The sequence below is a fragment of the Clavispora lusitaniae genome (assembly GCF_014636115.1).
Source record: "Clavispora lusitaniae strain FDAARGOS_655 chromosome Unknown tig00000003_pilon, whole genome shotgun sequence".
In the NCBI taxonomy this organism is placed as follows: domain Eukaryota; kingdom Fungi; phylum Ascomycota; class Pichiomycetes; order Serinales; family Metschnikowiaceae; genus Clavispora; species Clavispora lusitaniae.
Genome location: NW_027093975.1, coordinates 1,246,565 through 1,268,963, shown reverse-complemented (window position 1 = coordinate 1,268,963; position 22,399 = coordinate 1,246,565). Strand labels below are relative to the sequence as shown.

General features: G+C 46.9%; 9 protein-coding genes across 9 annotated transcripts; 4 read left to right on the top strand and 5 right to left on the bottom strand. All coding sequences in view use genetic code 12, as the record gives it.

The window, feature by feature from the left end:
• Nucleotides 1-153: 153 nt before the first annotated feature.
• Nucleotides 154-879, top strand: FOB63_000590 (uncharacterized protein; the record flags this gene model as incomplete). Its single annotated transcript, XM_002619424.2, has 1 exon — nt 154-879. The coding sequence occupies one exon, from the start codon at nt 154-156 to the stop codon at nt 877-879; it is 726 nt and encodes a 241-aa protein (XP_002619470.2).
• A 796-nt stretch (nt 880-1,675) lies between these two features.
• On the bottom strand, nt 1,676-2,566 carry BCR1 (transcription factor BCR1; the record flags this gene model as incomplete). The annotated part of the gene is made up of 1 exon (XM_002619422.2): nt 1,676-2,566. One exon carries the CDS (start codon nt 2,564-2,566, stop codon nt 1,676-1,678), a length of 891 nt encoding a protein of 296 aa, XP_002619468.1.
• Nucleotides 2,567-6,219: 3,653 nt separating this feature from the next.
• YPT6 (Rab family GTPase) lies at nt 6,220-6,870 on the bottom strand (the record flags this gene model as incomplete). The annotated part of the gene is made up of 2 exons (XM_002619420.2): nt 6,220-6,742; nt 6,809-6,870. The coding sequence occupies 2 exons, from the start codon at nt 6,868-6,870 to the stop codon at nt 6,220-6,222; spliced, it is 585 nt and encodes a 194-aa protein (XP_002619466.2).
• Nucleotides 6,871-8,184: 1,314 nt separating this feature from the next.
• FOB63_000587 (uncharacterized protein) lies at nt 8,185-8,523 on the top strand (the record flags this gene model as incomplete). Its single annotated transcript, XM_002619419.1, has 1 exon — nt 8,185-8,523. One exon carries the CDS (start codon nt 8,185-8,187, stop codon nt 8,521-8,523), a length of 339 nt encoding a protein of 112 aa, XP_002619465.1.
• A 1,033-nt stretch (nt 8,524-9,556) lies between these two features.
• On the top strand, nt 9,557-12,220 carry KIP1 (Kip1p; the record flags this gene model as incomplete). The annotated part of the gene is made up of 1 exon (XM_002619417.2): nt 9,557-12,220. The coding sequence occupies one exon, from the start codon at nt 9,557-9,559 to the stop codon at nt 12,218-12,220; it is 2,664 nt and encodes an 887-aa protein (XP_002619463.2).
• Nucleotides 12,221-12,338: 118 nt separating this feature from the next.
• FOB63_000585 (E3 ubiquitin-protein ligase) lies at nt 12,339-13,907 on the top strand (the record flags this gene model as incomplete). The annotated part of the gene is made up of 1 exon (XM_002619416.2): nt 12,339-13,907. The coding sequence occupies one exon, from the start codon at nt 12,339-12,341 to the stop codon at nt 13,905-13,907; it is 1,569 nt and encodes a 522-aa protein (XP_002619462.2).
• A 66-nt stretch (nt 13,908-13,973) lies between these two features.
• Nucleotides 13,974-16,820, bottom strand: RRN11 (Rrn11p; the record flags this gene model as incomplete). Its single annotated transcript, XM_002619415.2, has 1 exon — nt 13,974-16,820. The coding sequence occupies one exon, from the start codon at nt 16,818-16,820 to the stop codon at nt 13,974-13,976; it is 2,847 nt and encodes a 948-aa protein (XP_002619461.2).
• Nucleotides 16,821-17,295: 475 nt separating this feature from the next.
• HSP60 (chaperone ATPase) lies at nt 17,296-18,990 on the bottom strand (the record flags this gene model as incomplete). Its single annotated transcript, XM_002619413.2, has 1 exon — nt 17,296-18,990. One exon carries the CDS (start codon nt 18,988-18,990, stop codon nt 17,296-17,298), a length of 1,695 nt encoding a protein of 564 aa, XP_002619459.1.
• A 1,130-nt stretch (nt 18,991-20,120) lies between these two features.
• FOB63_000582 (Fungal Zn(2)-Cys(6) binuclear cluster domain family protein) lies at nt 20,121-22,382 on the bottom strand (the record flags this gene model as incomplete). The annotated part of the gene is made up of 1 exon (XM_002619412.2): nt 20,121-22,382. One exon carries the CDS (start codon nt 22,380-22,382, stop codon nt 20,121-20,123), a length of 2,262 nt encoding a protein of 753 aa, XP_002619458.2.
• Nucleotides 22,383-22,399: the final 17 nt, after the last annotated feature.

The window sequence follows — 22,399 nt, the reverse complement described above, 5'->3', positions numbered from 1 at the left end:
TTCTCTTTCTATAGGTTACGACATTACGATAGAAGCGCCATAGACCAGAGGCTAGTAGGTTGGTATACGGGAATACTCCAGAGATCACGTGCACACGGTGCCCCATACAAGAGGCATATATACCAACTACAATAACATCCAGTGGCTCTTACAATGGCCACCAGAGAATCGAATTTTTTGCTCAACACAGAAAACTATGATACTTTATATCTGCTCGTCACAAGGCTCCGAAAACAAGTTGAGGAGAATGAAAACTTGGTTGGCCGCATAGCGAAGTTGATAGATCATTCTTTCCGAGCACCAGCGCCTTTCAACGCCGAAACAGAAGCGGAATCAGCAAGTTCCGTTGAAGAAGAGGGCGACGAGCTCCGGCACTATCTCGATTCCAAATACAAGCTTGACCAAATGAAGGATGAAGAGGAGCAGTTTCTGGATGTGGAAAACGGTAGGCTACGGCAGCTTTTGTGTGACAATGCCAAGCTCATGAGGATTCTAGAGGGTAAAAAGAAGGCCAATAGCGAGCTTCTACAAATATATTTTGAGTACGAGCGGCTCTTGAGAGAGGTTGTGCTTCCCAAACTAGCTGAGGATGTAAGCCGAAGAAGCATTGAAAACATCCAGAATGTCAAGAAAAACGTTGCTGTGAAATATGAAGCCGAAGCGAGGTTCTGGGAGAAGTACCATGAGTATGTTCTTGTGCTTGAGCGGGCGAAAAATGCCATACTGGGACTTCTTCGAATAGTACACGAGAAGTTGGATGGAGACGATCTTCGGAGACTCGAAACACAGTTTCTCATTCTTCAAGAGCTCGTCGGACATGCCCAGCAGGGGAATCTTACGAGAAAACGAGACATCGGATGGGTCGTGCAATGGCACTGACTATTCATAAAAAAGTGTACTCATTAAGGAGGTATATACTCTATGGTACTCGAGTCGTACGCGAATCATAAAATTAAGGGTCATCTCGAGGTAAATAGGCCGAATTCAATGTTATCCAGAACGATGGTGTCATGACATCAGCATAGTGTTGAGCCAACAGCTTAGTGTTGAGCCATCAGCTTAGTGTCGAATCATCAGATGCTGAGTCGAGTCATCAGCTTAGTGTTGAGGCATCAGCTTAGTGTTGAGTCATCACCTTAGTGTTGAGTCATCAGCTTAGTGTCGAGTCATCAGATACTGAGTCGAATCATAGCCAGCTTGACTCATCACCAACTGTCGACTCAATTGTCATCAGAGCCAGTGTTCACAACTAATGGGTGAGTCAGTAGCAAGCCCGTTAAAGCTCAGACGCTGAGCGAAAGAATGAAACCAGTAGTTGCTCGAGGCCGGAAATCTCCGCCAAGACCACATCCGCGTCAAGATCTGCAATAAGATCGATGCGCTCAAGAGGAGACAGATACCGATTGGAAGTCATGGATCCAAGGAGTCATGGATCCAAGCAGTCATGGATCCAAGCAGTCATGGATCCAAGCAGTCATGGATCCAAGCAGTCATGGATCCAAGCTATGGCACTAGGTAAGCTTGCAGACGTAGACGGCACATGACACCTAAGACCTAAGACGTTTCGGCTGAGGGAACCGATATATGTCGATGTAGTGTCGATGCAGGTCGGTGTAGTGTCGTTGCATGTCGGTGTCGTGATTACGTGCTCAGACGAAAGCTCGAATCGTCTCGGCTACACCGTCTGGCTCGCCTTGTCGTCTTCCTCGTCCACTAGGCTGTCGATGGTGGGCTTGCGCGACGGCTCGTTGAGCATGCGGGCGAGCCAATTGCCGCGGTCGGCGTCGCGCGCCTGCGGCTGAGGAAGCACAAGCAGGTCGCGCGCGCCGCGGGCGGCGCCACTGGATGCGGGCGGCGGCGCCACCTGGTTGAACGACTGGTGGAAGAGCGGCGACAACGGCAGCACCGTCATCAGGCACGGGTACAGGAGAAGCGACCCGACGGGCCGGTAGTACAGGTCGGACTTGTACAGGGCGGCAAAGCCTGCTGCGGGCGGCGCCGTTTTCAAGGGCGGGTCGATGTGGGCCGCCATGCGCGGCGGCGCGAGCGCGCTGTCGTCCTGGAACGAGTGCGTTAGCGCCAACGGCCGCGGCCGCAACTTGGGGTTGAATTTGGGCGGCTCGCGCAACGCCTCGGTCAGCGCCGGCGGCGTGGGCGCGCGAACGGCAGCAGGCGAGGCTTGCGGCGGCGCGCCGGGCGTCGACGGCGGGATGGGCGCCAGGTGCGGCGCTAGGTAGGGCCACGGGTAGTAGACGGAGAAGGGCGCGCGGTCGCGTTGGGCGGCGGCAAAGTCGGGCGCAAAGTCGGGCAGGCGCATGGCCGCGGAGTCGGGCAGGCGGTGCTTGATGTAGTTTTCGTAGGCGTGGACCGTCTGTTTGTGCTGGCGGAGGTTGTCGAGGCGCGAGAAGTTTTTCGAGCAGTGCGGGCAGGTGAAGGGCCGCTCGCCCGTGTGTTTGCGGCGGTGGCGCGCCAAGTGTTCGGAGCGCGTGAAGGACTTGCTGCAGTTGGGGAAGCCCGTGCACTGGAAAACGCGGCCCTTCAGCGGCTTTTTGTTCTTGTCGGACATGCTAGAAGGAATGTGATGGAAGATGGAGGCGATGAAGATGGAGCGATGAAGGATGGATGGATGCTGATGACTGAAGTTATCTTGACTTGACTTGACTGGACTGTTAGTGACTTGACTGTGACTTGACTGTGACTTGACTTGACTTGACTTGACTGGACTTGACTGTTAGTGACTTGACAAGTTGTGTCTTGCTTTTTGTGTCTTAACTAGTTGTGACTTGACAAGTTGTTTCTTAACTAGTTGTGTCTTGTTTGTTGTGTCTTAACTAGTTGTGTCTTGCTGATTTGTCTTGACTTCTGATTTGTCTTGACTAGTTGCCTTGATTATTTGTCTTGACTAGTTGCCTTGATTATTTGTCTCGACTAGTTTGATTATTTCTTGACTAGTTGATTTTCTTGCTGTCTTGCTTCTTTGGCTTGCTTGTTTGGCTTGCTTTGTTCTTTCTTGCCTTGTTGACTTTCTTGCCTTGATCTTGATGATTCTTTCCTTGTTGTGTGATCCTCAGTTGCTCTAGCTAACTGTGTCGTTTCTTTCGACAATCTTGTTCCTGAATTGTTCTGCCGAGACAAACGTTAGGCACAAGGACGCACTGGTTATCGAGGATGAGGACGACAGCAGATATCTAAAGCGAGAAACAAACCTTTTCAGTTACAGCCTCACGGGCGGGATAGACGGCAAGCAGAAAAGGGAAAAAAAAAAAAAAAAAAAAATCAATCACTAGTGGTTGACAAATGCGCGGGTTAAAAAAAGAAGCCCACGTCAAGACAATCAAACTGTACCTGCGGGCCGCAGGCCACAACGAGAAAGGCGCGCCATGGGTCGGCGGGGCGCGCAAACGTGAACAACGGCCCGCGCAATTCATGCGCCAGCGAATTTCGTCGGTGCGCATGAGCGCACCAGATCGAGACGAGCGGCGCAGATGCACCTGCACCCAGAGGGGCCACCAGCCAGCTCGCACAGATGCGGCGCTTTACGAAAGGGAAAAGAAGGCACAAGACGGCGCAAAGCAGCGAGAAAATCTATGAAAACAGCCTGCCACTGAAAGTGGTACAATGCTATATGCTTGGGCAGGCTGATACTGGAACAAAACCGGGCCTTTGCCAAAAAAAATCGGTGGCCGAAGATGCAAAGCAGGCTCTTGTCCTGCAGATCGGGTATGCCTCGTGCCGAGGGTGCGTCACCATCCACCTCAGGGGCGTTTGCTCCCAAGACTAGTGGCCATACATGGGCTAGGATTAAGGCACAGATGGGCCGGTTGTGCAGAGCGGCGGCGCGGCCAATTTGCAGGGGCGGACTCCGAAACGGGTGCGGCCATGTGCCCCAATGGGTGTGTTTAGTGTGTCCCAATAGGTGTCTTGAGTGTGCCCCAATGGGTGTGTTGAGTGTGCCTACTGGCGCACATAGGACTTGCTGGAACTAAACCTAGGGCCGCCATGCGCCGCGGAAATCGCACATGATGCGGTGCGCCCACTATACGCCCTATGTTTCAGAAGTGGCCATGGGCCATGCAAAGAAAAGGGCACGGGCCCATCGCTTACGGCAAGAGACTGTGGGGCGGGCAAAGCAACATGTCACTGGAGCACCAATTTGTTGGCCTGGGACTGTTTTTGTCTTTTGTCTTGTTTGGCGTGTGTTTGTTTACTGGTTTTTGGCGACCTACAGCACCGCACCACCCGAGCTTCTTGTATTTTAGCACATTCTTGAGCGAACTGGTTTGCGTGGGCTGCGTGCAGGAGGCACGATTGCACTTGCATTTCCATTGCATGATTGCCTCCATGCGCGAAAGCCCAGGGGCTGACTCTGTTTGATGCAGCCCGTTAACTCCGCGACTTCTCCCCCCCCGCGTTCTGGGCCCTGTCAGTTCCGCCTCAGATGGTGCTTCTTCATTTCTGACCTCATGTTGCGTTAACCCGCTATATACGAATCCGATCCATCGTCTGGCGTCCCGGCAGATTACCCATGCTGCGTTATGGTTTGCGCATTTAACCACACCCGGTCTGCACATGACCACAAGACAATACAATAACCCAACATCCAAAGTGCTTTCATTTTAGCCGTGGCCGGACATGGAGCAGGGACGCGGCGCCGAAAGCATGGAAACACATCCGTTTACGAATCTCCTTTGCGTCTGTCGACGTTGGGGCGTTCTCGCTGCCCCTTTTTCCTTCTCTGTCCTCGTATATCCAGGTCATGGTGGCCCCCCGATGCATGAGAATGTATTCGCCCGCATAATGCGCCCTACGGAGCCAGCCTCGGATTCCTCGCATGGACTCTTCTGCTCCGAGATTCTTGTGTGCCAATGGCATCAATGACGTCGATACATCAAAAGATCCCACTTCCATGTTGCATCGCCTAATATCTGCAGGGCCTCGACATGAACCGACCCGCATGTAAAACACTAAAGATATCTTTGACGTAGATCGTGCTAATGCCAAAGATTAGTGTTGTGCTCTGCTTTTCTTAGCAGAATTTCTTTTTCTCCTCCGGTCCCACCTATCGCTCTTACCCTTCATCTTTTGAAAAGCGGCTGAAAACGTGGCCAACGTGATGTTTGAACGTGCGTTCTATTTTTTACCTTGTTCCTCTTATTTTTTCTCTCCTTGCATTTTCGACTCCATCTTTGTTCTCTTTGGTTTCTTTTTCGCTTCGTCTTTGTTCCTGTTCTTTATTGCGTCTTTGTTCCTTTCCTGCTTCAGGTGTTGTGGCTTCTTGTTCTCGTTTCGGTGCCTTTGTTTGCCTTTTTGTCATCCAATGCGTCTTGTCGAGTCTTTAGCTTTTGTCTATTTCGGACCACTCCACTCTACTTTGGTACGGACTTCATATGCCCATAAATCAAGGAACGAGCCTCAACTTAGCCTTTCCCTTTTAGATACTCATCTCTTCTCGTCTAAATGTCCCTCCTACGAACACTAGATTCTTCGAGATCTTACGAGATCCTAACTACGATCCGGTTCTCGTGTCTAGATTCTTGCCGATGCCAGTCTCTATGTATTGTCTTGAAAGTGCCATTGTGCTTTACGCTACTATTCTCTTTACCATCGTACTGTATAATGCTTTCCATTATGAAGCCCGCGTTATCTCTATTTTCGCTGAAAGTTAGAATGACCATTACAATGCGGCTTTTATGGAGTGCTTTAAAGTTTCATTCTTTCCTTTTCAACTGAGCGAGCCATTCTGGCAAAGGGTATTTCCACATTTGGCAGAGAGTTTAATTGGCAGGATCACAGTAAACGGGCAGAATCGTACTCGAGCATAAGGTTGAATCTCAGTGTCATGTTCACTTATTTCGCCTTCGAACTTGTCTAGGTAATCTTGTAATGGCAGTATTCGTTGGCACTTGTAGCGTGTCTTTAGTATCACTACTACAGTGGATTCACTAACAAGAATATATTCATACTCCTACACTGGGCTCACTAAAAAGAATATTCATACTCCTACACTGGATTCACTAAAAAGAATATTCATACTCCTACACTGGACTCACTAAAAGAATATATTCATACTCCTACACTGGGCTCACTAAAAAGAATTATATTCATACTCCTACACTGTAGATAAGATTCAGATGCACTTTAACGTCTGGGAGCCAAGCAGACCCCCCACGGAACAGTTCTACGTCCCTCACACCGTACCCTTGATATTGCAGTATGTACTCAGCAGCAGCCCGAACTTTCGGGCGCCTCGATGCTGATATTGACCGTTTCCGGCTGTTCGGCCTCCGCTGCGCTTTCGCTGAACTCAGGCAAGCACGCGGCAATGCGCTTGAACAAGAGCTTGACGTTGTGGTTGGCCTTGGTCGACGTTTCAATGACAAACTTCCCGCCCACCAGCTTGCAAAACGCCTCCGCGTCTTCGGCACTCACCTGTCTCTTGGCAGAGAGATCGGACTTGTTGCCCACAATCACCACAATCACCTCTTCGCCGCGCTCCATGCGCACGTCATTGACCCACTTGGCCAAGCTGTCGAACGACTTCTTGCTAGTGATATCGTAGCAAATCACAGCGACATGCGAGTCTCGAATGTACGACGGGATGAGCGACCGGAACCGCTCCTGGCCCGCCGTGTCCCATAGCTGTAGACGCACGGTCTTATTGTCTTCCAAATACATGGTTTTCGAAAGGAAATCAATGCCTATGGTGGCAGCATACTGGTCATCGAAGGTGTCGTACATAAACCTCGTGATCAACGACGTTTTCCCGACTGGAGGTTAGTTTGTGCAAAGAAATGCGTTTGCCGTATACGTACCGCTCTGGTCGCCGAGAAAGACAATCTTGTACTTTCGTAAGACCGTCTTGTCACTCATGTTGGTGGAATGCGCTTCTTTCCGATTGCTTACTTCCGGTGCAGGTGCGGGCCAGAATCAGCGATAACCAAAAGACTATGAAATGGGACAAGAACCCTGGAAAAAATGTAGAAAAGCCCCGAAACTGTTGAGCCTTGGGCCTTGCGAAGAAAGAAATACTCTGGCAAATATGCTAAGGTTTTTCTTCTGCTCCTTCGGGTCGCGCGAGTGTATCTGGATGGACGAGGCTAGATGCAATCTAGGGACCGAAGTACACGATCGTCATGGATGAGGCAGAAGATGTCAATGTAGAAAAATCTTTCAGCGACAGAATAGAGACGAAAATGTAGTTGCAGCATCATCGAATCCAAATTGTGAGATCGTTTTTGGTCTGTTGATATATTCGATGAGGGTTTCTGTTTTATTACGAAAGCATACCATTGAGCACCTACTTTGTTTCCATTTTCAAGTCCAAGGTAGAACTAAACGTAGCGAAAACACTGTGAGAACAATGAAAAGTTAATTGACAGCGCAATCAGAGGTTACTAGGGGAACCAGGTCAGTTAGACCTAAAAATACTAAGTCATGATACTTCTGGGTTTTGAAGAGTATAGTGTGACTTCATTGCACGATGACTAGAAAAGCAGTGCCATTAACTTTAGTTGCCTAGAGTTCGCCCAATATTGTGTTTGAAGCCTTAGACGTATATATCTTCTATGCTGTGCCTATTCAACGATACTGTGTTAGAAATGCATCTACTCACCTTATATCTCAATCCCAGCAAAAGAGCTCAAGTTTCGACTCTCAACTCAAGGCCATTGAGAGACTCAAATGTGCCGAATACTATTTGAAAGGCTGAAGTCAATGACAAAACAAGTGAAACTTGCAACGGCTCGTCTTTTGTTTACTACTAAGAAGAGTAGTCGAAACACAACTCTGGTATCAACACCGCATGCTCCAGGGACTTTTTCAGGTATCATGTTTCAGGTGGTAACTAAGATTCTTCGCTCAACTCTCTTCACCATCATCGTTTATCACTCTCACAACATCTGTGACCTTGACCTGCCCTGGCAAACATAGGAAGCTAATTTTATAGCACTAATGCTTTTACTCACGCTCTGGTTTGGGCCTGTCTAATTTATAAGGTATGGTCATGTTTGCTACCTAGTCTGACAATTTCACTCAGTCCCGTCACCCAATTTTGCTAACAAAAACAGTCCCCACTAGCATTCACAGACTGAATCAACCACGGACTTTTTAGCATCTCGTATTTTTTTCTCACTCCACCTTTTCCTGTAGTGTGATTTCTCACCTTCAGTCGCACACTTTTATTCCATGGACGAAGCTGAACTCAACGCCATTAGAGCCGCCCGCTTGGCCGAGCTCCAGAAAAACTCTGCTCCTCAAGGCCAAGAAGAAAAGTTTTCCGTTCTAGCGCAGGTCTTGGAGCCCTCTGCGCGGGAAAGATTGGCAAGAGTCCGTATCGTTCGGCCCGAGCGGGCAGATCAAGTCGAACAGTACTTGGTCAAGATGCTTTCGATGGGTTCCATCACGCGAAAGTTGGGCGAGGCCGACATTGTGGAGCTTTTGGACTCACTTTCGCGAGACGAGAAGAAACTGAGCCAGATTGTGTTTGAGCGTCGTGATGATAGCGACGACGATTTTTTCGACTAACCACTGGAGGAGCATATCCAAGACCATTTTGGATTGGGTTTTGTCTAGCGTCATTTAATCCTCTTGTCCTAGAACTTCGACAATCACCCAGATCCCAAGAAACTAGGCTGGATAATCAAAGTCTTCAAAGGTGTTCTAATCTGATGTTTGCATAGGTGTATGATTTTGCTGTTGGCATGTACATGTTATCGTTCTGCTACAATGCTAGAGTCTTTTCTTACGTCTGAAAAGTAAATCAGCCTGTTTGTAATGTATAGCCGAAGTTCTTGTTCTGAGGTCTAATGTGACGACAATGCTCGAAATCTTTGTCTGATCAATGTAGTAATATGGTCTATTTTATAATCACCGACTTCAGCAAGAATGAGTACATAATATACAGCTTTATGTTTCTGAACCAAAGGGCTAAATAGTGTCTTAATGTACCGTTCGGTTCATACTTAAGCCACCTTCCTTCGTTTCAACAAGGGAGATTTTTGTCTCTTAGCAGTACAACACGTTCATTCTACGGAGACAGAACAAGAACAGAATACTTAAGCATCAAGAAAGGAAATGTGTGTGTTCATTCATATTGTTACTACGCCAGCAATTTTTTTGTCAAGTGAAGTAGCAGTTTCTTGAGCAAATCGAGCAACAAGGAAACTCTTGGAGAAGCGACAACATGGTACCTGAAGTTTGCACCATTATTTGAATTTCAAGGTTCGAGTGGGACTTCCTCAGATCATATAAAGTACCTGCCGTTGCAGAAATAAGCAAACCAAAAAATCTAAACCAGGCTCTATTGTTCCGTAACTTCTCAGCATGGTCACGAATGAATTTCTCAGTGAATCTTTTACCATCTTCCTGTTCACATTCATTTTTTACTTTCGTTTGCGATCTCTCTACATATTTGATTTTCATTTCCTACTTCATTTTCTAATTCATTCTCTCATTTTCTGATTCATTCTCTCATTTTCTGATTCATTCTCTCATTTTCTGATTCATTTTCTAATTCATTTCCTTTAGCCCCATGTATGTCTTACTACTTCCAGACTGCATGGATCAATCCAAGTACACAATCACCACCGCGATTTCCTGCACAGCTCACATAAACAACATCTCTTCTTCCATAATGTCTGAAAACATACAGGTGATTGTGCGGTGCAGAGCCCGCAGCAAAAGAGAAGTCGCCGCTAACTCTCCGCCTGTGATAGAGCTTCCGAACGATGTTTTCAGCGCCCAGGAACCGTACGTGGGTGTTTCCACAGACCAGCCTTCACTTCTAAGCGCCAGATCGAGTTTCCCAGGAGGAAAAGTGTTTAAAGTGGACCAGGTGTACGGGCCCAATGCCGACCAGCAGCTATTATTTGAAAACGTGGCTCTCCCGTTGTTTGACGACTTTGTCAAGGGCTTAAACGTCACGATTCTCGCCTATGGCCAAACTGGGTCGGGCAAAACGTACTCCATGTGCGGCGATTTGGAAGGCGAGCACGCGGGGATCATCCCAAGGGTTCTCTCGCGGCTTTTTTCCGTCTTGAACGGCGACTATATGGTCAAGCTATCGTGCGTCGAGCTATATAAAGAAGAGCTTCGAGATCTTGTTAATGACGAGTTGGACTTGGCTCCGATCAAATCAAAACTCCGTCTCGTAAGCGATACCTCAGGACCTGGCCCGTCCTCCTCCACCATAATCCACAACTTGTCCCAGATCCACATTGACAGCAGCGAAATGGGCTTTAATATCCTCAAAAAGTGTCTCACCAAGCGCCGCACTGGCTCCACGCGTGTGAACGATCTTTCATCGCGGTCCCATGCCATTTTCACCATTAATCTTTACCGTGAAGTCAAAAACGCAGCAGGCTCCTCCGAATATCGCATTTCAAAAATGAATCTAGTGGATTTGGCTGGTTCCGAAGACATCAATAAATCGGGTGCAATTAACGAACGCGCACGTGAAGCAGGCTCCATAAACCAAAGTTTGCTTACCCTTGGAAAAGTCATAAATTCGTTGTCTGAGGGAAAAGAGCAAAAACATATTCCATACCGAGAATCAAAGCTAACGCGATTACTCCAAGGTTCAATCGGAGGGAAAACAAAGACAGCATTAATCGCTACGATATCCCCGGCAAAGATCAATGTACACGAAACAATCAGCACCCTAAACTACGCATCCAAGGCGAAGAACATCCGAAACTTGCCGCAGTCGTCATTTGATAGCGAAATGATCTTGAAGAAAGTGCTTGTGAGCGATTTGTCCGGCCAAATCTCTCGCATGACCAGAGATTTGATGGCAAACAAAGACAAGGAGAATGGTATCAGGATGAGTGTCCTGAACTACGAGGAACTCAATAAAAGCGTCGCAAGTCTCCAAACTGACTTGCAAGAGAAGGCGTCCGAAATTTCTGGTTTAAAGTTGAAGTTGGATGCGAAAAATTCTGAGATTGAAATGCTTCACGAAAAAGTCAATGAAATGGAAAAGTCTTCTCAGAGTATCAAAAGCACTTTGGAGAGCAAAGACAAAGAACTTAAGTTACTCTCCCTGGACTTGACTTCCCTCCAAAAAAGGTATACTATGCAAAACGAGCAGGTATCCAGAGTGGTGCAAAGTAATGTGAAAGAGGTGAGTAATGCGTTAAATCAGATTATCAAAACGTTTCGAACCGATAACAATGTCATCAGTCTTGATCTCGAATCCTTATCTTCTGAATTAAATGTTCAGGTGGCACAGTTACTTGAACATCTCACACAAAATGCGGACCGTATTGAAAAGTTATTAGAATCACAATCAGCCTCAATAGCAAAAACCCTACAAGGATGCATTGATTTTTCCCCCATGCTTGCAGAGGTTGAAAAATTCAAAGTGGAGTATAAACTACAAGAATTATCGTCTTTCAATAATTCAAACTTTGAGAGCCTAAAATCGCAATTCGAACCAAATTCTCACTTGCATCAAAAGGTAATGGAACAAGCAAGAATTGAGTTGGATAAAAATAGTCAAGTATTCAAGCAGGAAATGCTTGGAGAAATTACTGCTACGGTGGAGCTGCTTTTCAAAAGTAAAATTACTCAGTTGCAAAATCCAATAGAATCTGCAACTCGATCCATTCTTGATGCTGGCCACGAACTCATAGGAGAGAAGAAAGATGCAACCAACTCAAAAATTGAATTGGTTTCTAACCAATTGAAAACAGAGACACAACAATTAAAGCAGGAAATTGCTAGTCTTCATGGCCGTTTTAACAACCAGTTGACTTCCGCTACTGCTGAGATAAGCACTAATCTCAAGAGCGGTTTCAATGACGCAATTGAAGAAGTCACGAGGTCTATCGTTGCAGGTGCAAACTCCAGCGTGGAAAAGACGGACTTACGAATCAGCCACGTTAAAGCTGCAGTAGAGAAGATGGGTGCATCAGCCTCGAAAAAACTCGAACTGGCGACCAAGAATTTGAACGAGTTCGAGGACGCTATAACTACACTCGAAAATTCCGCAGGCGGAAGAAGTAACTCAGTTCTCCAGAATGCGTCGCCATCAAAAGAGACAAGCATTCTTCAACCTCCCGTTGTTAGCCTTTCACCTTCTTTACGATCTCCCTCAAAGACTTTAGCGCGGTCTCCATCCTCAAACTCATGTGCAACATCTAAAAGACGAAAGCCTGGGTCGCCCCTCAAGGAAAATAATGGAAGCTTCCGCAGCAAGATTCCGCACTTTTCTCTGAAGTAACCCAAACACTATAATGTTGAGCATGTATACGACGATATGGTGTGTGCACACCGGGAGACAAAAGTGACACGCGGATAAAGTGACCTCCGCATATCGGAAGCATCAATGACATAGAAGCATGGCCAAATACAGTTTCTTGTTGATTCTCTATGGCACATTTAGCACGGTGTTGTTCGGCCTCTCCTTGTTTACGCTGGCATCTCGAGCATATGATTACTTCACTTTAATTCACGAGCTTACGGACAGCTTTCACCTCACATTACTTGTCAATTTTGTTGTCTTTTGTTTTATCCTCTGGGGACTTGTCAGTACAAAATTGCTCTTTGGAGATCTCCGGATCATCGAGACTGAGCATTTGGTGGATCAATTGCCTTTCTACGGACTTAGTTTGCTCTTCATTTTGTTCAACGATGACAATGTTCTTCTCAGCATGTTTTGGGGAGGAACCACTATCCTTCTCAAGCTGTATCATATCATCAATCAGGATAGACTTGAGCATCTTCAGTTGATGACAGTCAATAACCTACACAACATCAATTCGCCATCGCTCATATTCCGCACATTTGCGTCGAGCATTTTCATGTTTTACCTCCTCGTATCAATCGTGGTTGATGTGTTTATGGCGAAGCTTTTAGTTTTCGATGTTTTTCAAGGCGTAAGCTCGATCGGAAGTTTACTCTACGGAATCCAATTCGCGGTTATGGCAACAGACAGCTTTGCTTACTTGTGGAAAGTTGGATTGAATGTGTATGAACTTATGTTTTACAGGTGTGTTCCACATCCCGACGCTAGTGTACGTACTCCGACACAGCAATCTGTTCCAACTGACGGAGCCGAACATTCCGGATCAGGCGACGAAGATTTATTTGACGATGACAATGATGATGATGAAACCGAGCAAGTGTGGGAAAACAAGCCGCTTTATACTCAAACATTGGAGATTTTGTCATCGGTGATCAAGAGCGTGTTCTATTTGATTTTCAGCTACATGCTCTACGTGCATTCTAACCTTCCACCACCAATCTCTATGATCCAAGGCGGAATCGTCTCCATGCTTCAGGTTGTTCAAAAAACGAAAAGGCTTGCAGCTTTTCTCTCTCAAGCTAAAAGTTTGGACAAGCAACTCGAAGACGCTACTGTGGAAGATTTGAATGCTGCTGACTACATGTGTATTATCTGCCGTGATAACATGCACTCGCCAGAAGCATACGAGGCACGCCGCCACAAACCATTAATACCCCGGCGGCGACCAAAGAAGCTTCGCTGTGGTCATATCCTTCACATGGGATGTTTGAAAGACTGGCTTGAAAGATCAAGCGTTTGCCCGTTGTGCCGGAAAAATGTTTTCGCTGTAGAGGCTCTGACACCACCACAGCCTCAAGGAACTGCACAAGTTCCACAGGAGACCAATCCTCCCAACCATGGCATGCATCCGACTAGGACGTTTCCTTCTGGAACGCCAATCCCTACATCGGAAGCAACAAACGTATCTGTGCACGGAACGAATGGGAATCAAAGCACGAACAACATGTTCACTGGGCGGGTTCCAAGTGGCTGGACAGCATTTCCCATTACTCGAACAGGCCCTGATCGGTTTACAATCCGTGTTTCGCCAACACAGTCAGGGACTTTAATCATTAGGGAAAACACAGGGGACGCCCAGCTTTATACGTTAGGAACAAATTAGGAATACACAGTGGGAATGTTTAATGCATTGATTGATGTTATTAATGTCGATGTAAATAGTTATGCACTAGTCAAAGTCAAAATCAAACTCCATTTCCTCCTGCTTACTTTTAGGGAAGCTTTCAAGGGCTGAGTCAAAATGATCTGTGTAGTCTTCGCTTTCCGAAAGCACAGGATTGGCCTCTTCAAGTGGATTGGGAAACATTTCATCATTAGCATCCTCAAAATTGTTTTCCAAGTCGGAAGATTTATCGTCTTTATTCTCCGTAGCATCTCGACTACTCTCAAAGCCAAAGGAAGTCAAATGATCCTGGGCTTCAACATCTTCCTGTTCAGATAAGCCATCCAGATTGTCTTTTTTCTGTGATCTCTGGGTCTGTGTCGCAAACTCGTGGAAGTTTTTGCTGACTTCCGCTTCGTCAAAACGACTATCGAAAGTCGAGTCAGGGCTGAATATTTTTTGGTGCAGAAACTGGCTTTTAGAGTTAGCAAAAAATTGCAAGTCATCTTCTTCACTTTCCAGACTTTCATGCATGCTAAAGCCTTCAGTATACTTCGCAACAAAACTTGATTGTTTCGATTTTGCTTTCCCAGAATCATTTCCCTGCGTGGATTCAGGAGAGGCCTGCTCTTCTGAACCCATGTTTTGATATTCAAACACATTGGTAGAAACATCAGTGATAGGCAAACACGCAGAATGCAAATGCTTGTCCGATGTAGGCGACTTTTTTGAGCCAGGTGGAATTGGCGAACTCTTCGGAGAGATTTTCGTTCTTGGGCCCAGGGTAATTGTATCATTTATTTGCTCCGAAATAGCGTTGGTTTTTCCCTCTTGTCCCACTTCAACATTTTGGTCCATGTTGCCTTCTTCGACTGATGTCCTTTGATCTTCAGACATGTTCATATTCAAGTCTGCGTGGTCCGAATCAGCATCCAGGTTGTCTGAGGCAGAGACGTTCTCTTCCGTTGGCGAAAGTCCCACAGGAGCTGCTGATGCTTCCAAAAGGGATTTTTGGGAGCTTTCGAGTCGTCCTTCTTTCTGACGAGCATTTTTTGCTTTTCGCCGAGTCACAGCACTCCAATCTAGAACGCGAGGAGTCCCGTTTTCAGCAACAGGTGGAGCTTGAGACGGAAGCAAAGCCTCCACATCTTTCTTGAGAAGAGAGATTTTTTTGTCGCTAAAGCTCTCTTCCGTGATTCCGTGTGTCTTGATATGGCGGCTCAACAGGATTGTGGAACTAGACGGACGACGCAAAATTTGGCCGCAGATATCACAAATGGCATCTTTGCCGTCCTTGGAAAGCGTGCACCAAAACCAGACCCAAGACTGCTTTTTCGCTTTCTTGGATTTGCCACAAATCACACGAGAGAGAAATTGCGGCGGTATGGCCCTTGAGCCGGGCAGATGAGGTATCACACGGCCATTTACAAGAGCAAATTCAGACTTGGGGGGTTCTGGAGTTTTGAAAGAATCAACAAGCGAAACAAAATCGCTTTCGCCTTTCAAAATCGATGCAATACCTTCAATTTCTGCTTTGATGATGTCCTTCGGGTACTCAAAGTTGTACTTGTCACAAGACTCGAGCAATAACCGAACTCGTGTATGGTTCTCCAATATTCTCGCTTTGATTGTATCTTTGGATCCAATAAGCATAATATCGTCAACCAAGTCGCCCAACTGGTCATCTTCGGCAGGGAAATCCGGAGACTGATCGAAATTCGAATATAGAGACGCCAAATGAATGTTTTCTGCCAAGCTGCAGTAGGCTGATATGAGATAGAAGAGACCCTCGGAGGAATATGGGGGCGTCATCAACAATTCGTCTAGTGTCTCACGAAGTTTGAGATACTTGCGCTCAACCAAAAGCTGCCACAACAAAGAAACAACAAACATTGGAGCGTGCGTGGTGGACCCTGAACGGAAAACGGGGCCCATATTTGAGTTGTGGGAAATGGTGTTGAAACGGAAAACGGGATAAATCTGCATAAGCCACTCCAAAAAGCTCTGAGCCTTGAGCATATCTAGTTTTGAGGTAGAGCCTGTTAGTTCGAGCTGCTTTCGCCGCTGGAGCAAGATTTCCACTCCTAATGGCCACACCAAACGGACGTCGACTTGCTTGAGCCGCACAAGAACGCAGAACAATTTGTATGCTAGGTCCCATTTCTCTCTCATCATGTTGATATGAAGAAGCGCATTGATGGATTGCGTATGCTGGTGTCGTATGGAATATTTCTTTTCCCCGTCGTTCTGTCCTAGAGGCTCGAGGCCCCATTTTCGAAGCGTGTACTGTTTCCGAGACCAGCTTTGGACCAGGTCAAATGAATGGTCCCAGACACGTGCCTTTTTGCGGGCGTAAAGAGCATCTCCGTCTAACTCGTCGTCAGAAGCCAGGTCGGACGTCTTGTCGGAAAGATCTGCTTCTTCCTCGGAACTCTCGTCTGACTCAGATGTGTCCATAGCATCTGGGATAAAGTCTGTGCGAATGTCTGTTTCTATGCTTGAATCCGCTGCTTCTGCCTCTGCCTCTGCTTCTGCTTCTGCCTCTGCGCCTCTTGTTGCTGTTTCTACTGCAGCTGTTGTTTCTGTTTGTGCACTTCGTAGTTCGTGAATCAATGTTTGTCGGAGCGACAAGTCAAAGTCTTCTGTCTTGTGTTTCTTCTGCAGCTCTGCTGTCTCGGGCAAACGTGGATACCACTGTTCATATGTTTCTTCAGGAAGATATTTTTTGGCATCTTCTTCCTTGATGCGGTGTATTAGGCGGGCTTTTGTTTCGGGCAGAAGAGTCACCGAAAGATCCGACTCCAACTGCCGGAGAAGCCGTGTGTGGGTAAGGTTTTCAACAAGATAACGGAGCTTGTTGCCCTTTCTGTTCTTTTGGTGCCGGACATAGTGTCTGTACGGCTCCTCAAACATGGTCCATAGTTATGTGTTGAGATGACTTTTTTTGCGATAAGCCTGCGGCTAGGCATCGTGAATATAGTCACCACATACTACTTATTTGGCATTTATTTGATTTTCAGTTTACTTGTAATTTCTTTATTATTCAATCTTTAGTTGATTTGTGGAAGCAGCCGTGAAATTGACGGTATGTTGGTTTGACGATTGAAATCACACTTCGTATTAGAAACACTGAAACTTCTACACGCGTATCATTTTACATATCCTTTTCTTCGGTATTGGCTGTAATGCTTCATTCAAAAGGAAAAATGACTTATGCTGGCATCACTGGACGAATTTTAGGAATATGATTTCCCATCGGAAACCGGCAAGAAACTTCCATGAGAAGTCGCCATTAAACATGTATCTCCCAACTTTGAAATAACCAAAACTGACACCACATACCTACATCTGAGACTATACTTATGTTCATGAGACTATGTACAATGGCTTAGAAGCCGCCCATGCCTGGCATACCGCCCATTCCTGGAGCTGGAGCAGCAGGCTTTGGATCTGGGACATCCACAATGGCACACTCGGTGGTGGCCAACAAGGAAGCCACACCAGCAGCGTCCACCAACCCGTTCTTGACAACCTTGAATGGGTCAATGATACCAGCAGCAATCATGTCGGTGAATTGACCCTTGGAAGAGTCGTAACCCTTGTTGAAGTCTGGCTCGTCGTAGATCTTGCCCACAATCACAGCAGCCTCCTCACCGGCGTTTTCAATGATTCTCTTGGCTGGCTTGGTGATGGCAGCCTTGATGATCTCAACACCCAACTTTTGGTCAAAGTTCTCTGCCTTGGCCTTGACGTCGTCCAAGATTCTGGTGGCCTTGATCATGGCAGTACCACCACCTGGCAAAATACCTTCCTGGACGGCAGCTCTGGTGGCGTTGAGAGCATCGTCGTATCTGTCCTTCTTTTCTCCAACCTCAATCTCAGAGGCACCACCAACCTTAACCACAGCAACACCTCCAGACAACTTGGCCAATCTCTCCTGCAACTTCTCCTTCTCGTATTCGGTGGTGGCAATGTCCTCCATGGCAGTTCTAATCTGCTCACATCTGCCTTGAATGTTGTCCTTGCTTCCTTCACCGTTCAAGATAACAGTGTCCTCCTTGGTGATGGTGATGGAGCCAGCGGAACCCAAAAGGTCAATAGTGGCGTTTTCTGGCTTGATGTCCAACTCCTCGGTGAAGACGGTACCACCGGAGAGGATGGCGATATCACCCAAAGTGTTCTTTCTGTTGTCACCGAAACCTGGAGCCTTGACAGCACAAACTTGAACTTGACCACGCAACTTGTTCAAAATACAAGCAGCAAGAGCCTCGCCGTCAATGTCTTCAGCAATGATCAACAAAGGTCTTCTGGTCTGGTTGGACAACTCCAAAGAAGGCAAAATGTCTTGGATGGAGGAGATCTTCTTCTCCGACAACATGATCAATGGGTTCTCAAACTCCACCTTGCCGTTCTTGGTGTTGGTGATGAAGTAAGGCGAGATGTAACCACGGTCAAACTTCATACCTTCGGTGACTTCCAATTCATCTTCCAAAGTCTTTCCTTCCTTAACGGTGATGACACCTTCCTTTCCGACCTTCTCCATGGCGGAGGCCAACAATTGACCAATGTGAGCATCACCGTTGGCGGAAATGGTGGCCACCTGGGCGATTTCCTCGGAAGTGGTGATTTCCTTCTTGTTTTGTTGCAAAAAGTCAACCACAGCCTCGACGGCAGCCTGGGTTCCTCTTCTCAAGTCCATAGGGTTGCAGCCGGCAGCGACATTCTTGACGGACTCGGTGAAGATGGAACGACCCAAAACAGTGGCAGAGGTAGTACCGTCACCTGCAGACTCGTTGGTCTTGGAAGCAACTTCCTGCAACAACTTGGCACCCATGTCTTCGAACTTGTCCTCCAAAGTAATGGACTTGGCAACAGTCACACCGTCCTTGGTGATCTTGGGCGAGCCAAACAGCTGCTCAATGAGGACATTACGGCCTTTTGGACCCAAAGTGACGGAAACGGCGTCAGCCAAGGTGTTGACACCTTTCAAAAGGGCGGCTCTACCTTCAACACCGAACTTGAGTTCCTTGTGGGAGTAGTTACGGAGAAAATTTTTGGCAACGGTAGCACGGGCTCTCAACATGGGGAAAAGTGGTGATGCAAGTAGGAAAAGACGTTGGTTATATATGCGAGCGCGGGGAGGCGGAAAAATTTCGAGAAAATTCTCAAGCGGGGATCCTGCAGGCTGGCCTCTAGTAATATAGCCTCTAGCTAGAAACCACTGGCTTCAAGTAGATTGAGAGAGCTGTAAGTGGCGGCACATGTGTCGAAATTAATCAAGGAATTGGTCTGGAAATTTTGGATATGTCGTGTGTTTTATTTTCCGTGCGGCCAAAGTCTTTGAATCAGCGTGTTGAGGTCAATGCCTTGCCATATCATAGCCTCTGTAAATTAGTCTCTTTGTAGTTGGCAATATCCAAAGTTTTCATATTCAGTCTTCACTGGCTTGTTGAATTTGCTCGAAGTATCCGGTGTTTCCGCTGTTTGTACTGTAGCACTTTGACCCACTTGCATTAAATTGGACTGCGGCATTCTCAATATAGAGAATGGTCAAGTCTGAATTGTCATCAAGTCTTGAGGTGAAAAAAACGGTCATTCATGGCTTTGATTCGATGGCTTTTCAGCACCTAGTATCCATGAACATCTTTTATCCTCTCATTACTCTGAAACTTGCAAACTTTTATTTACTCTGCTTTAAAAGCCCTTTTCTTTATTGGATCTTCAATCAACCCAAGCACTCATTGATCTAGTAAGGTCTGCTTTGTTCTCAAGAAATACGGCAGGATTGAGCAGCTGTTTGATACGTTTCTTTTCCGAATGGGTGACTACAGTCAATATTTTAATGTCTTTTTAGGAAGACTACAATCAATATCTTTTATGTCTTCAATTTAGAATTTTAGGATATTTGGATACTTGGAATTATCACTTTATTTTTGGAAAGACTATGATCACGCACATGTAACGTACTGTTTCACATACATTTGGATGTGTCTTTCTCTCTGCTTTCAGCAATTTGACTCATAACATGGAGAGGCAAAGCCAAATCATTCCAACCATGAACATAACCTATTCCAGTAATTAGCACCGCTCTTTCTCTATCAAACTGTTTCATCCCTTCCAGCACTACTACAGATCATCCAACTCCAAGAACTATTCTACACAAATTCTACTTAAAAACTTCTTCAAACTGTACTCAATATATACCTTTAACCACTACATCATCCGAAGATAATCCTCCTTGAACAATGCATCCCAGTTGAACTTCTCCCGGTCTACGGCAAACTCTTGTCCAGTGTTACTGAACATTTGGTTCACCATACGGTTTACCGGATCCTGTGCCGGCGGAAGTTGGTCGTAGTTTGTATATCTTTCGTCCGGCAACACGTTTGCCCATTCTGGTTGAGCGGCGTAATAACCTGGCACTTCTTGTGTGTTTGGTGGTGCTTGCATCCGGAAATTTGGATCCACCATATGGTTACCCGAGAGCTCCATATTTTCCATCATAGGCACCACTTGATGCACGTACGAAGGATTATAGCCATAGGCATGTTCATTGATCACAGGCATTTGTGGGAAGTTGCCTTGAGGCATTGCCAGCGGAGGAGCTTCCATAGGTCTGACATTGAAAGTGTCTTCTTCCTTGATACCAGCTCTAGAGTCGGTGCTCAGCATGCTGGTTTCAGATTTGCGTGGTTCACGGTCACTAGCCATATCCACCAGAGTCTGAGGCAGACTGAAGTCACCCAGCACGTTTTCGGAATCGGACGCCTTCAGTTTGGCCTTGAACTGCATGTACTGGCCATAGAGCAATGTCACTGGATTGTCTTGGTCCTTGTATTTGCGAGGACTGGTGAAGGATAAGAACTTGCAGAAAAGCTTAAAGTGCTTCTCCAAATACAAATAGTGTTCCGGCTCTCTAACAATCAACGTCACCAAAACATGGCACAAGAGCGTAAGAAGACACACATCCATGCTGGCCCAGTTGTATGGGTCCATCTGATTGTAAGGCCTCATCCAGCTCAGCACGTCTGATTCTTGTGAGGCCCTCTCACTGTCTGAGTCACTATTGAGCTGAAGTTCTTGGTACCGCAGCGACACAATCACGAACATCTCTTTCAGTATCTCTTCGATGATGTACATGGTCAGGTATTGTTTCTGGATGTGGATGAATGGCTTGTTTGTGAAAAGGAGAATGTGGTAGTACAAGTATTTCAATGTGTGGTTGTCTTTGGCGATCGTTTTCGAAGCTTTAAGCGACGCATACAGCCAGTGGCACACAGGGTCCAATTTTGACTTCCACTTCATCAACTGCATATTGAACGCTTTGCATCGGTTGAACTTGAGCAAGTAGTTGATTTTGGGGTCCTTGTCAAAGGCAATAGGCTGGTATGTGGCCCGAATCATGTCGCGAGACAACTCCACGAGGTCGACGCTGTTTTTAAGCACCATATAGTCTGTCTCAGACTCGCCTGGAAGGCGCCAGACAGGGTTTCCTTGCAATTTCATGGTCGCCTTGCGGCCCACGGCAAGTCCAATGAATAGATCGCAGAGAATACTGGCGCAGTAGAAACGGTTTACCGCCACATGGCCCGTAGGATTATAGTCAAAGCCCACGTCATAGCCAGCACGCAACGCCAAGCCGGAAAGAAGCCAGCCATTCAGCATCTGGCCCTTGGAAAACTGGTGGAAAGATATAAGAAAGTACGCCTGCGCACGGGCTACGGTGGAATTCAGAATGTTCATGAAAAGCATGCGAGATGCCAAGTCGTAGTAGGCGTCGGCCTCGGCGTACTTGAGCTTCATGCTGTTGGCGCAAATGGCGTAGACCAACTCCCTGCTGAGGAACTGGCCCGAAAAGTTGCGCTCTTCCAACTCGGCCAACACTAGTTGGCGGTCCAAGATGTACAGGAAAATCATGGGGTACTGCTGGTCAAAAAACGACACCACCAAGTCGCGGATGTACTCAAAGTCCAGCTCTAGAGTCACCACACGCATGGGGAGCGTATTGTTGCCCTCGTATATCATGGGCACGCCATCGGGCTTGGGGAAATTCTGAAAGTGGTAGATGCTTCCCGGGCCGAAGTAGTTGGCCTGCTCATCCACAATGGGGAGAGACACCTCGGCGTCGTGCGACGGGTCGAGATTTTCGCCCAACTCCTCCGAGTACTTTTGTATCTGGTGGTTTTCGGTTTGCTTTGGAATGCTGGCGGCCAACGACGCGAGTTTCTCGGCCAATTTTTCCGGCTCGTTGCGGAGCGTCACCAAAAGCGAAAGGGTGTTTTGAAGCACCTCGTTGTTGGTCTCCAAGGACTTGATGTAGCCCACAGAAAAACGCTGCGAGCGGCGGTCTGTTTGGGAATATTCACACTGGGCGTTTCGCTTCAAGCAGTTGGAGCACGGGTCTTCGCCGTCGCAGCGTCTTTTGATTTTGCGGCAGTTGTGGCACGAAAGCTTTTTCTTCTCCTTCAGCGACATTGGGGGCTGGCGGTTGC